Source organism: Penaeus monodon, chromosome 40 (assembly GCF_015228065.2).
Source record: "Penaeus monodon isolate SGIC_2016 chromosome 40, NSTDA_Pmon_1, whole genome shotgun sequence".
Classification (NCBI taxonomy): domain Eukaryota; kingdom Metazoa; phylum Arthropoda; class Malacostraca; order Decapoda; family Penaeidae; genus Penaeus; species Penaeus monodon.
The window spans coordinates 12,760,120-12,775,119 of NC_051425.1; the positions used below are offsets into that span (position 1 = coordinate 12,760,120).

The 15,000-nt window shown below is 39.0% G+C and overlaps 1 protein-coding gene across 4 annotated transcripts in view; it reads left to right on the plus strand.

The window, feature by feature from the left end:
- Positions 1 to 15,000, plus strand: part of LOC119597779 (SET and MYND domain-containing protein 4-like) — a 151,524-nt gene that overhangs the window by 64,820 nt on the left and 71,704 nt on the right. For all 4 annotated transcript variants that reach the window (XM_037947411.1, XM_037947414.1, XM_037947413.1 and 1 more), the window contains exon 2: positions 12,513 to 12,563. In XM_037947411.1, coding sequence (XP_037803339.1) covers positions 12,532 to 12,563 — 32 coding nt within the window. In that variant the 5' untranslated portion in view covers positions 12,513 to 12,531. The remainder of the gene's footprint in view (positions 1 to 12,512; positions 12,564 to 15,000) is intronic.

Consider the following 15,000-nt stretch of genomic DNA (forward strand, 5'->3'; position numbering starts at 1 on the left):
AACTGCCTACCTCTCTCCTCCTCCCTCCTCCTCCTCCCTCGCTCCTCCTCCTTCCTCTGCCTCCTCCTCTTCCTCCTTCTCCTCATCCTCTCTCCTCTCCTCTTCCTTCCCATACCGCTCTCTCCTCCTCCTTCCTCCTCCTCCTCGCTCGCTTCCCCCCTCCTCCTCCTCTCCTTCTCTCCTCCTCCTTCACTCCTCCTTCTCCTCCATCCTCCCCTGCCTCCTCCTCCCCCTCCTTCTCCTTTCTTCTTTCTTTTCTCTTCTTCGTTAGATGTAAACCTTCTTTTATTCCATTTTTCCCCTTCACTCGCCCCAGGCGAGGAGACCTGAGTGTAGTTCTATGTCTTTTGTTTGTTTTTTGTTTGTTTGATCGGCCTGGTTGTTTAATTCTTTTTTGTTTGATTAGTGGGATGGAGAAGAGAAAGGCGGTAGAGAAAGGCAAGGGAAAGTAATGGGGGAAAGAGAGAAGTGAGAGAAGGAGATGAGAGAGAGAGAGAGTAGTAGAGAGAGATGAGAGAGAGAAATGAGAGCGAGAGAGATGAGAGAATAGAGAGAGACGGGTAAAAAGAAGAGAGAAAAAGAGCGTAGAAGAGAGAGAGAACAAAAATAGAAGTATATATCTAGACCAAAGAAAGAAGATAATAGAGCAAAAAGGAGAGAAAACAAAGCGAGATAGGAAAAGGACAGAGGAGGAGAGATGAATGAGAGTAGAGAGGAGGAGAGAGATGAGAGAGAGAGAGAGAGAGAGAGAGAGAGTTAGCGAGAAGAGAGTAGATAGAGGAAGAGAGAGAGAGAGTAGAGAGAGAGAGAGCAGGAGAGAGAGATTGGTGTATTACTGCTGAGTATCCTTAACATGATAATAATTGAAACAAGTGAATAACCAAGGTCCTTATACCCCAATACTACACCAAATGGTGCGAGTACGATCATAGACCTTGTTGTTTGTAGGTGTTCGCACCCAGATGACCTATCGGTCGAAAGTGGAAACAAGATTTAGCTTTTGACCTGCTCAGATCAGACGTGGAAAACGTGGAAGAACGTGGGACATCAAGTACTTGTATTAGTGTAGGCGTGTCTTAACCATAAGAATATGGTCATTGGACAAGAAATTAACCAATGAAGAATGTTAGGATAAAAACCAAGTGAAAAAGAAGAAGATCATGAGAGCCAGGCTGAAGCGAACAAGAAATGTTGACGAAAAGTCGTCAGTCTCAAAGAAGCAGACCCCACACTAGGTCATCTGAACCTGTTACCCGTGAGTTATACACGAACAATTATTGTACGGATCCTCCCAAGTTTAACTTAGAATTCTAGAACCCAAGACTTAAGTGCAATATTAAATAAGTCAATAAAATAATCGTAAGTGAAACATATCTGTCTCAGTTCTTAGCTCTTGAAATAATTAAATTAATCTCCTAAGTATTGTGAGACTGAACTGCCTCAAAGGTCAGTGGGTGGCAGTTACCATGTTAATTGTGGACAAGTTAGAATATTAGATAAAAAATAAGTAAAGGCCTACTGAACGCTTCGGCAAGAACACCACGTGGTGGCCTGCGGCGGGCTCGCCCACGATACATTTCCACGCATTGTTAAAGTATAAAATATAGATTAATACTTAATAATTCTCGAACAATATAAGAATTAATTGGTTAATTAAATAAGATTCGATTTTACCACTTGGGAGCATTCGCTTATTGTTATGGAATTATATATAATTAATTTAGTGCTTGAATTGATTGAATATTGAATATTATAATTTTGTATGCCTCTTGTGACCACACAGTCATTAACATATCTTGATCATGAAAACCATATTCTTGAAGTCATAATTAAATACTCTATAAATTCATAACAGTAGATATTTAAAGTGCATGAACATATATTGTGCTATACTTAGTTTTAAGTATTTTACTTATGATTGCATGATTATTTTTATGAATGTTGCATGATATTAATGTATGGAAGTGCCTAATAACAAGGGAAACTTATAGCATAAATTTGTGCTGTAACTTAGAGGTAAAAATATTTTTCATTTGATACTATAAATCTTTTGCGAATCCGTGATATATATTTTTTTATTGATTGATGTTAGTCAACATTGTGGGCGATTCCCCCGTTAGGTTATATACGCGAAGAGGCTGGTCAGATGCAGAAAAAAATAATATGAAATTATAAAAAAGGTCCACTAGTGTGTTAGCTTTGTCTACGCTAGTGTGAAAAAATTAAAAAGTGCTCACGTCAATTGCTATAGTTAATAAATAAAAGCAAAAAATAAAAACATAAAAAGTCACTATGTTAGCTTTTCGTTCTAACGCTAGTTGTGAAATACATAAATAAGTGCCTCACTCATTGCTTATATGCAAAAATAAAGCAAAAGTAAAATAAAATTCCCTGTATGTAGTCTTCGTTCGGCTAGTGTGAAAAAAAAAAAAATAAAAGTGCTCACTCAATTGGTTATATATAAAAACGCAAAATAAAAAAATAAAAGTTCCACTAATATGTAGCTTTCGTCTCCGCTAGTGTGAAATTAAAGTGCTCAGCCAAATTGCTTACATTAATAAATGAAGTAAGAAATAAAACCAGTGTGAATAACTAAAGCTGTTAGTGGAATCTGCCACTTGTGACCAAAAACATATTGCTCAAAATTATATAGCTAAAAATACAATGCATATAATAAAATCAATAACATATAAATAAACTTAATCAGCTAGTAAAGAAAATTTGTGTGTCCACTAGTATGGTTAAATATACCTCAGATTCGTCACATACAATGATTCCAACTGTCAATAATTAATAAACAAGGTGAATGCAAAATAAAGCACTTCTTTTCATTGATAGAGGTCCAAGCGCGACAGAAGTAGATTGCTTTTACATATTCAGTGTGTAATACAAAATAAAATAGTGGTTAAACATTATAATTTATATGTAATAAAATATGACCCATATCTACACTTAAAAGTGAACTGACTTTACCAACGAAAATACTATATGTACTTGGAATTGTACAATAAGTCAATATCAGTAACTAATAGTTGCAGTAAAGTCATCAATGAACCATTGAAAAGGTTGACACGTGACGTGGTTTTTATAAGGTCGGAAGCAAAGGGTCCATTACATGTTCAAATATGAGGTGATTATTAGAATGCCAACTCTCAGATCAAGCTGGGCAATGGAAAGTCAGGATTCATGTCAGCCGCCAGTGAGAGCCAGGGGAGCACTTCCCTCACTAGAACATTATGACAATATATTGGACTGCCAGAGAGTCGCACAAATCTGTAAGAGTTTACATGAGAAGTTGGAGAGGTAACGAGTAGATGGACAGATTTAGAATAAGGCTTTTGGATATCGTATTTGTTTCGGAGTCGGAATGTGACAAAACATCTTCAGTGGCTTTCAGAACAGGTTCCGTGACCCGGGAAGCTGGGCTCTAATTATAGAACGGCCAGATGCCCGCGGATCTGATGACTGCATGAAGGGTTAATAAATGTCTGTATTAAATTACGGCACTAAAGATTACGGGCAGCATTGTCACAGTTGGGTTAGACTCAAAAATCCAAGGAACTGGATTAGCATCTTAAGGAACTTTCCTGAAATACTTCCAAAATCTTCCTCACTAGATGTTACTTTGACAGAGTTAGAGGACCACCAAAGATCCGCGAGGGGGAGAACTTAGAGAATACAATTGCAAGCCAGGTTCTTTGCAAAGGCAATGTCTAATAGATCCAACAAAGGACACTCTTAGTGCTCTATCTGCAGGAAGGTCGTTTTGTAAAAATTTTTCCTCTTGCTTTGCCCAGATGATTATCCTGACCAATTATGTTTAGACCATGGGGAGCTCTAGCACAGGGATTGGAGACATGAAATCAACCACCCAGAAGGCTAAATTAGTTTATGGAGAACAAGTAAATAATAAAAAAGGTACGTGTAATGCCCTGGCCTCAGAAGGACAAGCCGAAAGCCACCGGCACGAATACAATAAACCAAAGTAAATAATATTGGTCACGCACACACAGGGTCTGAATGCACGACCCCCATCAGAAAAAAAACGAGGTTGGGTTTCCCCCAGCGCTTCTACGTCCTCTGCAGAGAATTCAGTATCATAAAAAGGAAATTACCTTTCTGTACGTTTTGAAAGAAAAATGCGTCATTAATATTCAGATACTTGTTTATCGATTTCAGGGGAGCAAGCTCGCAAGACCTCTCGACAGCAATGCTAACAATAGTGACTGTAACTGTGAAGTTACTAGTAGTGTCAAAGAAAGCTACCATTTCACATTCAAAGTATCTGAATGCAGTCTAGGTTTACAATAATACCTCCATAAACGTACCCATATGGAACCCTATGGAGAAGTCAAACAAGTCAAGAACATCAGGTCGTGGAAATCGGAAAGCCGACCAGCAAAAAAAACAAGTGATAATAACTACATATCCTGTAGTGCATCAGCGTACCCAAATCAGAAGTATTTACCAAGTTGCCATGTGCTACAAAAATTAATGTAAACGGATTGATAGTTTTTAAATGTGTTACGTAGTAGGTGCATGAAGAGAACAGTATTGTGTGCATACTGGTGCCGAGTATCCTTAGTGCAGTGAATTCCATGAGTTGCCGAAGCTTTCGAAAACAAGGGACTATACAAGACTAACGGAGTGTCCGTCTAGCAGATGGTCTTATTTACAACATGATGGATGGTTCCACTGACAATGTGGTTAGCTAATATCCCTTTGATCCATTCTTTGTAGTTAAGGATGTGGATCTACCTATCAGAGATATTATTGGGTTCAGATTTATTCTTTCCTCATATGGTAGAGTTCTTGTTCTCAAAACCATTTGAGATTGGCAAATAAAGTTCAAACATAGGATACTGCAAGGCTTAGATAACCACATTAGCTCACTAAAACCAGGTTGTGCTACTCTGCAGTGGAAGTATGATGAAATTGAGCAATTTTAAGTGATTCGTTGCAAATAATACGTCCGAAAGATGAGCCAAATTATGGAATCACTCCAGACCTTGTCGGCCCGTGCTTTGTCTAACATCTCGAGTGTGTGACTCGGGTTTGTCAGGCGGTAACTAGGATGGCGTAGTCAGGAGTTGTCATAGAATAGGGCTCTTAAGGATAAATGATCAGGACTCTTCATACCTAAGAGAGCATGTTTACTAAAGCACTTGTTGAGGCAAAGGGGTTTGAGAACCAGTTGCATTGAAAAACAAGAAGGATGATAATTGGTTTAAAGTCCCATATTTAAAAAACTCCCAATTCCAGAGATGGAAATTAATATCAGATTGCCGTCATGGGGGATGTAACAGTGTTAGAAGAAATACGCTTTGCCACAAAAAATTCAAGTAAATCCACACATTCACGGTGAAGTCATAGTAGGGTTGCAGCTCGTGCAATCTTCTCGTGAAGAGAAATTGAGAGAGGCAATGTAAATACGTTGTTTCCTGATCTACGAAAGTAGAAGAAATATCAAGCTTACTGGCAAATGCTAATCATTAAGTATGGCATAAGCGTTCACTAAAAGAATGAACCTTCTTACTGTGCAACTCATTTCTATCTTCCAGTGAATCTCGGACAGTAGGACCCCAGTGTGATAAAAGGCCAAACCAAATTCCGTGCAAAGTATCGGAGGAAATTCAAGGACCAGATAGGACATGTTAGAGAAAGGATAATTAGGTGCTCTAGATCACCATACAATAGTCCTCTGTTGTCCCTGTAATTAAGCAAGACCAACTCTTAGACTATGTTTATAGATTTTCGCAGCATAAACAAAGTAATTGAGGATTTGACAGATTATCACGCTTGCCTTAATACTAGATTCATATTGAGAAGTCTAGGTAAGAAGGTAGACTTTTTCTCATCATTAATGCATGCGCACCAGGGTTATCATCAAAGTCCATTAACTTCTGAGAGTTTGTCTTACGATGCTTTCTCCAACACCAAATGGACAATTATGAAGTTTACTTCTCTGCCATTTGGCTTAAAGGATCTCCCTCTGTGTTCTTCAAAGAGCAATAATCAGCGCTTTAGCAGGACATAGGGAAGATCAGCCATGGTATAATATGATGATATAGTTGTCTTGATTCTCATGTGAAGAAACACCTACTAATCTTGAGGATATCTTCAATAGATTAATACACATATGTAACCTTCCCTTAAAACTAGAAGAAGTGTAACGTTTCTTCAAGAAGAGATTAAAGCATCTTGGACAATATTTCCAGTAAAGGTATCAGCACTCAGGGAGAAAAAGTTGACAGCTCTTGCGGTAACTTTGCCAAAAAACCAGTGGTACTAGAAGAGCTGCCAGTCATTTCTTGGTCTTGCAAATTATTATGATGCAATTTCATTTGAATTTCATAAGTAGCAAGCCGTCTTAACGAATGACAAATGGGTTCTCGGAAGCCTTAATAACCGCAAAATTCAGTCCTTAAAGTCAAAACTAAGCACTGAACATGCTTTCATGATCTTAAAAGAATTGCTTGCTAAAGAGGTAACTCTTTCTTATCTCAGATTTTGACATAAACATTCTTCTGAATACGGATGCTAGTGGAATTTGCTGTTGGGGTTGTATCCAGCACATAATATAATGGCTTTGCGCTCCAATAACTTTTTCAGTCGTATCTATATAGGGCGAAGTGGTAAGTTATTCCACATTGAAAGGGAGCCCTATGCAGTAGTGATGGTCCTCACGGTACACCGATCTAATTATACTAGATTTCCATCAAGGTGGCCATGTGAATCATAGACCACTTGTTTGGCTTTTTTAAATTATACAGGGCCAAATTCTACGGATTCTGCGTTGCAGATTCTGTCTTGCTGCCTGTTTGAGCCTGGAAGTTACTTTACATAGCTGGGAAAACAAAATTGTTGTGGCGATGCCCTATCTAGAATAAGAAATGCAGATCACCCCAATTGATAACTATATTGGTCGTGTGACACGGATGAGAGAGAATCATTAAATAATGAGCTCATCAGAAGAAGTGATGGCCTGGACCCCCTCAAAGTTAGAATGATCCAGATGCTCATTCATTATGGGGTCAGGTAAAGTAGGTGATCCAGGGTGAAAGTAAAGGAGTGTCCTCGATCAACTATGATGTCAATGATTTCAAAATACTGACATAAATTGGAATTCTCTATCATACCCATGTCAATAATAATAGGATCAGTCTAGCACTCAGTTGTTATTCTCAGACCGTTATAAAAACACTGCATTGTATCTGGCCCATTGCCCTCCCCTTTACGCAAGTCATGGAGTGTCCAGGTTACCTTGAGACTAAGAAGTTTGCATTCTGGCCAGAGCATTCAAGACTGTCCCAAAAATTGTAGAATGTCCTGTTGTGTGCGCTTAATATGTAACCAATGAAGGATGTGCCCTGCTCCGCTGCGTTTCGGGTTTCCCAGTGTAAGAGAGAAATTTGAGGCGTATACAACCTAGAATTTTGGTAGGCCACTTCCTGTTACAAATGCACGGTCTAAAGTATGTGCTGACAGTAATAATGTGCCTGACCCGATCCTGATTAGCTGTACCATCGACGAAACAAAGAAAAGCAAGAGAAGTAGCCCAAGCGTTTTATGTAACACATGTTGTCAGCATCATGCGTTCCATGAACGATGTATAACAGATTGGTGTGAGAGAATTGTAAAATGAGTTCTTTAAACCGACAGTTTGTGTTTGTCTGCATAAATAGACACACTACAACTCATTATCCACAAGTATGGGTTGGTGGAGCGTGTAAATGGGCCATCAATGCAAACTATTGAGAGTATAACTATCGTGACAACCCTAAAGAAATGGATACACTGCTCCCCTTTAGCTAGTATTTGCATACAATCTCGCATATCAAGGCACCATGATTCTCCTCACTTCTTATGTACAACAGAGGATGCCTCAATACCTTTATTCTAAAATCTTTCATGATAATGGTCCATTTGGTACAATGTAGAGGACCTGAAGACGTAAGACTTCTGTTATTGCAAACAAAGTCTATAACGGTGCGTGCTGTACTTATTAGAAAGGTGCAGTTGACCGGAAAATATACCAGTCACGATCCCGGGTGAAAGATACTAGAAGCTTGGGTCACGTTGTATATAACTTCTCAGCCCAAGGCATGATTGTCTAAAAAATACATACCTTGTTTAGGGACCTACGGTAGTAGCCAAGTTAGTGATATATGTTCTACAGGTAAAAAGCATTCGTCTGGTCGTGAATTATTGTGCACACTGATAGAATTAAAATAGACAGATGCATGTCATCTCCGCAGAGTAAAAACGTAGGAGAGCATACCCAGTTCATGATCAAATAATAGTGACAGTGAGGAAGAGATGCCTTCTTCCACCACTCCCTAGGTTCTGACAAGGAGAGGATATGGACTTTGAGGTGAGGGGAGAACTTTCAGGTGGGCGCGCCTACCATCTCCGGTCAAAATTTTCTGCCATCCACAGTCACTTAGAACAAAGGGGAAATGACCTGGTAAATTGAGCCCTTAATTCAACTGTGATGTAGACCTGAGCAGGAAGGAACTAGCTAACTCATTACTAAACGAACTTATTGGATGTTCCTATTCCAATTTAACAGCCACGTCTGAGAATAAAATGAGCATACATATAAAAAGTAGAAATGTGCTGAATGCTTGGAGATCCTATATGGTTCTCCATGTCCAAAGTTTTCGAGCATTCTGGCACTAGATAGAATGTGCTGATGCTGGAATTTCCTAAATGTTCTCCACACGCCAACATTTTTTCAGCCATTCTTGAGCACTAAGAATTAGCCATGTGCTCGATGCTGAGATTTCCTATATGTTCTCCATCCAAAATTTTTTCAGTTCATTCTTGACACGTATAAATATGAATGTCTGATTGCTGGGTATCTTCCTAATAGGTTCTCCATGCCAAAATTTTTCAAGCATTTCAGCCTATAAAAGTAGAATGTGCCTGAGCCTGGTGAGATCTCCCTTAATATGGTTTTCTCCATGCCAATTTTTTTTTCAGCCATTCTTGAGCACGTATAATAAATCGAGATGTGCTGATGTGGAGCATTCCTATATGGTTCTCCATGCCAAAATTTTTTTAGCCATTCTGTGAGCCACTATAAAAATATGAAATGTCTGTATGCCTGGAGAATTCCTAATTATTACTACTAATGGGTCTCCATGCAATTTAACCCGCCTTCGATAAACTCTATAAGTAGAGGCTTCCTTCATTTTTCATTTCCAAGAGGTTCGTGATTAGTATCGATCCCCTTGAGGGCAAGAGAAACAGTCAGTATCGGACGCATCTGCATAAGAGCAGTCAGTATGGAACTCATCGAATTGTGTGACCGCTGTTACGCCTACCCCTCTTAATTGAAAAAAAAAATAAAATGACAGAATGATGCATTACTACACTTACCTACAATTTTCACAATCGCAGATACTGGCAGCAGTGTGGTGTCTGTCTTTCAGCTTTTGAGTGCTAGTCCACATCCTAAGTCTTATTGCAACGGGCAGTGAGGTTGCCTATAAGCATTGTTCTGGACGTCACTGTTAGGTTCGCGTTCATGTCTTTCGCACTGCTATGCTGGGCATGATCGACGAACTGAACACGAAAACTTTAGAAGTGGAACTAGAGATTAGCATAAAAATTGCCATAGCCGAATAAGATATAGAGATAAGTACACAAACTCCTAAGCATTATTTATAATAAGTATAAACTCTCAGGCAACATCATATTAAGCTTTGTGTTTCAAGTGAAGATTAACTTTTAAGTACATCAAGCACTAGAGATTATCTTAAGCATAAGAACGATAATATTATATAATGATAATGATATACTATGCAAAGGAGAATCTACAAACTGTTCGATCGTACTCCCGGTATAATCAGGTTCATGCCTGCCTTATTGTCCCAGCTCATGGCAGGGTTCTCTGTTCCGTTTTTCTGCCGAGTCTGAATTGCTCGTTGCGCAGATCTGAAGACTGACGAATGTGAGGATCCGCTTATCACATACATTCTTGCCCGTATGATTCTGCTGGCTGTGAACCGAAGTTGACAAGTTCATGTGCTGCCCTGGTCAATGGAGCGTGACGTCCACCTGCAGCTGGAATTTACTGGCATCTTTTGGATGTCTGGTTAGCACCATGGAATCTCTGTCCTATTGGCTGAAGTCCCTGACGTACGGTGATCCCTGCTGGTGCTAATGCCCTCACTAACTGGAAGATGACATCAATACCCTTACAGAGCGTGAAGTAAGACCGTGCACAATGGACCTCAATTATGCAAGAACCTTCATATGGGCGTCCCTGCCGACATCATAGTGTGCCCCGGTTTTACAGTGCAACTAGGAGACAATACCATATGCCCGAGACTAGTAATCGGGCATTCTTTTACCTGATGATTCTCTGTCAACAATTTCCGACAGATACTATATGTAGATAGTCATATTAAAATACTAGTTTGCTTTTGCTAGTTACTGAGAGGTTTTTCATCTCGGCGGCCAATGTCCTGGGAGGAAGTCCAGTCTGTGATACACAGGTTAATTCTCTCCAGTGATTTGGAACGTGGATTTTTGTCGCTTGTCCAGCAGCAATACATTTACGGATCACTGATCCTGTATCATGCCCATTTCGGAGATGCTGTTTAATTTACTCTTCTGTCATTCGTGTGGGAGCACACGAGCGAAGAAGGGGGTCTGTGGTGTAACCGCTGAGGTACCCTTTAACAGTGAAATTATGAAACAAGTTAAGTAACCCAAGAGATCTACACCAGATATACACCACATGGCGAGTAGACCTAACCTTTGTATTGTAGTGGTTTCGCACCCCAAGACCAACTGGTCGAAGTGGAAAAGTTATAGCTTGACCTGCTCAGGACAACAGTGGGAAAACGTGTAAAACGTGGACAAACAGAGTACGTTGTTATGTAGTGCGTGCTCTTAACCATAGGAATTATGTCATGAACAAGAAATAACCAATGAAGAAATGTGTTAATGGAAAAAGAACCAATGAAGAAGAGAAAGATATGAGAGCTCAGGCTGTGCGACAATATAGTGTGACGAAATGTCGTCAGTCTCAAGAGACCCCACAGCTAGTGCATCTAACCTGTGTACCGCGGTGAGTTACTCGAACAATTTTATTGTACGGGCTCTCCCAAGTTTTAATAGAAATCTAGAAACCCAAGATTTAAGGCAATATTTAAACTAAGTCAAATAAAATAATTAATTGAAAACCAATCTTTCAGTTTTCCTCTTCGATATTAATTACTCCGCAGTATTGAGACTGACACCCTCTAAAGGTCAGTGTGGCAGTTTACCATTATAATTGTGAATGTTAAATATTAGATAAAAAATAAGTAAAGCCTACGACCGCTCGGAAACACCACAGAGAGAGAGAGAGAGAGAGAGAGAGAGAGAGAAGGAGATAGAGAGAGCGAGAGAGAGAGAGAGAGAGAGAGAGAGAGAGAGCGAGAGAGAGAGAGAGAGAGAGAGAGAGAGAGAGAGAGAGAGAGAGAGAGAGAGAGAGAGAGAGAGAGAGAGGGAGGAAGAGACAGCCAAGATATACCCAGAAAAGCGGTTTATAACATCATATCTCGTTTTACCTTCCCAGACGCCATTGTAGATAACCTGTGACATGCCCCTTCAGCATACCACTTTTTTCCCCCCAACATTCCTATCATAATTCATTTGAGGATTCTTCAAGTCTCCCGTTTCTAAGCGATTTGTATGTTTTTTTTATTTATTTATTTTTATGCGTGTTTTTCTTTTTTTTCATCTATTTGATTTGGTTGTATGTAATTTCCTTATTTACGTTTGTGTTTGTTTGTATTCTGAGAAAGATATTATTTTTATATTATCTCGTTTTCTTGTTTTTTCCTCCCTCTCACTTCAATTTTTTTTTTCTTCATCGTTTTTATTACATTTTCTTCAAACTCATTTTCCAGAAACGAATTTTGGCTGATGTATTGCCTCATTATCTTCTTCTTTCTTATTCCCTTCGTTATCATCTGTTTCTCTCTTTTATGTGTATTTTTCAGAAGGAAATTTTCTAATCTGAGCCAATTATCATCAAATTTTCTTTGAATTTTCACCTTTTCTTCAGAAGTCAATTTTATAATTTGATCAATTTTCTCGTCATCGTTCTCTTCTTCTACACCCTGTTCATCGTTTAATAACAATCTAGCTGCAAATATACTAATCTAATTTTTTTCTATTATCATTCTCTCTTTCTCTCTCTCTTTCTCCCATTTTTCTTTCTTTTTTCTTCTAATCTGACCTATTCATTCAACATTATTTCCTGTCCCAACTCTTCATGTTTATTCTCTATCTCATTTTCCATTATTTTTCCCACAGGAAAATCTAATCTGACTGATTTCTTTCATTATCATTCTCTCTCTCCTATTCCTCCTGTTCATTTTCTTTCCCGCTGGTAAATCTGCGAATCTGTCTTATTTCTTTCATCATCATTCTCTCTCTCTCATTTCTCCCTTTCATTTTCTTTTTTTCTTTTAATCTGACCCAATTTTCCATCCTCATTTTCTCTCCAGACTTCAGCGACCTGTCAGCATGGCGAATGCAATAGAAGCGCCCCTTCTGAAGTAAGAATTGGACCAGGACGTTATGTGGTCCATATGTGGTTCATATGTGGTTCATATGTGGTTCTTTTGGGAGAGAATCCATGTGTGGACCATGTGTGTGCGCGTGTGTGTGTCTGTGTGTGCGTTTGTGCGTGTGGTATCTGCGCATGATAGACCTTATGCGAATCATGTGTTTTCTCATGTGATTTACGAAGGTTCTTGAGTTTCAGGAGTTACTAATATCTGCATTTGTATCTTTTAATCTGTACTGTGTCGAAGGTTTTATCAATTTTGAGTTACTAATGTATCCCCCCTTTTCACCGTCCCTCTCTTGCGCTATCCACATTTTTTTTTCTTTTCACACTTTCACAATTTTCTTGGTACAACTTCGTTCTTATACATCTGTTAATCGTTAATTCCTTTTTAATTCTCTTAAAGCAATGGTTCCTTTCCTGTGCAACCAAAGGAAGCAACAGATTGGAATTTTAAAGGAATGCGAGTGTATTTTTCTTCCCCCTCCCCCCTCCTTTCTTTTTCTTTTCTTTTTGTTTTCTTTTTTTAAGATTTTTTTTTAAGATTCGAAATCAGAGTGTTTTTTTTCTTTTCTTTTCTTTTTTTTTTGACTCCCTTCTTGTCTGTCTGCCTGGCTGTATTTCATCATGTCTGTCTTTTTTCTTTGTCTCTCTCATACCAACCCCAATCCCAGCCACCCAACTTCCCCCCCCAACTCCCCTCCTCTCCCCTCCACTCACCTTCCTCCCCCTACGTATCTCTCCCCACTCACCTACCCCCTCCGGTATCTTCCCCCACTCACCTCTTCCCCACGTAACTCTCCCCTACTCACCTCCCCCACCTCCCCACCCCCCCCCCACCTCCCCCCCACTCCCCCCCACCTCCCCCCCACTCCAACCCTCCTCCCCCCCACAACATCCCGTCCAGAAGTGCAATTCATAAGCTCGAATCAGTCAAACTCGGACCTTCTATTGATGTCTTCTGCAATTTCCTTCAACAACTAAACCCCCCCCCCCCCCCTTTTCATGTGATGAGTTTTGAATATCATCGTTAGTTGCAGTAGAGGAATATGACGTAAGATGATGCCGCTGCTTCCTCCTCTTCCTCTCTTTCTTCTCTCTTTCTCTGTCTATGTCTGCTTTTTTTTCTCTCTCTTTTTTTCTCTATTTCTCTCTCGCTCTATTTCTCTCTCTCTCTCTCTCTCTCTCTCTCTCTCTCTCTCTCTCTCTCTCTCTTTCTCTCTCTCTCTCTCTCTCTCTCTCTCTTCTCTTCTCTCATTCCCTCTCTTTCCTTATCCTTCTTCCTCTTCTTCTCTCTCTTTCTCCCCGTCATTCTCTCTCTCCTCCTCCCCTTCCCCTCTCTCCTTACCCTTACCCCTCTCCCCTCTTTCCTCTCCTCTCTTATTAGTTAGATTTTGCAAATAAGCGTGAAATCGATTTTGTCTCCTCCTCTTCCTCCTCTTTTCTCTCTTCCTCCTTCCTTCTTTCTTAACTAGTTTTCCTGTTATTCTTCTTTTCACTCTATTCCTGTTTCATTTTTTTTTTCTATTTTCTTTCTTATTCCTGTTTCTGCTTCTCTCTATTCCTCTCTTTTCCTTGTGTCTCCTTTTTTTCTCTCTTTCCCTTCTTTCTTCTCCGTCTTCCTTCTTCTCTTTCTTTATTCAACCTTATATACTCTTCTTTTTTTTCTTCCTTATTTTCTCTCGATTCCTCTCTTTTCATTTAATCTTTCCTAATTATCCCGTTTACTTGCTTATCTACTTGTTTATTTACTTATCTATTGTTTACTATTTTTCTTGTTAACGTACTTATCTACTTGTTTACTTATCTACTTGCTTACTTACTTATCTACTTACGTATCTACTTGTTTATTTACTTATCTACTTGTTTACTTACTTATCTATTGTATACTTATCTGTTTACTTACATTTTACGAATTGATCGTCTGCCTTGGTTTGTTTTCTTGTTTACTTATTCGTGTGTTTGTTTACATGCATCTTTCGAGGCTGTTTTGCTCTGGGTTTTTTTGTTGTTTATTTTCCCTTGTAGCTGTGAATTTACCTGGTTGTTTGTGCCTGTTTTTTTTTCGTCTTGTTTTACTTACTTCGTTACCGACTTGTAGTTCGCGTATAACACTTTAAACGAAGATGTGTTTTCTAAGTATAAGTTGAAAGTTGAGGAAAAAAGTAGGATTTTTATGTCTAGAGGGATATGTGTGTATTTTATTTTCTCTCTAGATGTAACTTTATTTGGCAATTTGTGATTTTGATGTTCGTCTGTTCTTTATTATTGTCGTGCAGTTTAATTTTCTATGTGAAATTGTGGTTTAAATTGAGAAAGGTTTATCAGTCACTTAAAAGAAAAAAAAAAGGTTTTAAAAGTCATGAAAGTAAAAAACGTAAATTTAGAAAAAAAAAATAGAGTAAAATAGAAAAAAAAACTGTGAA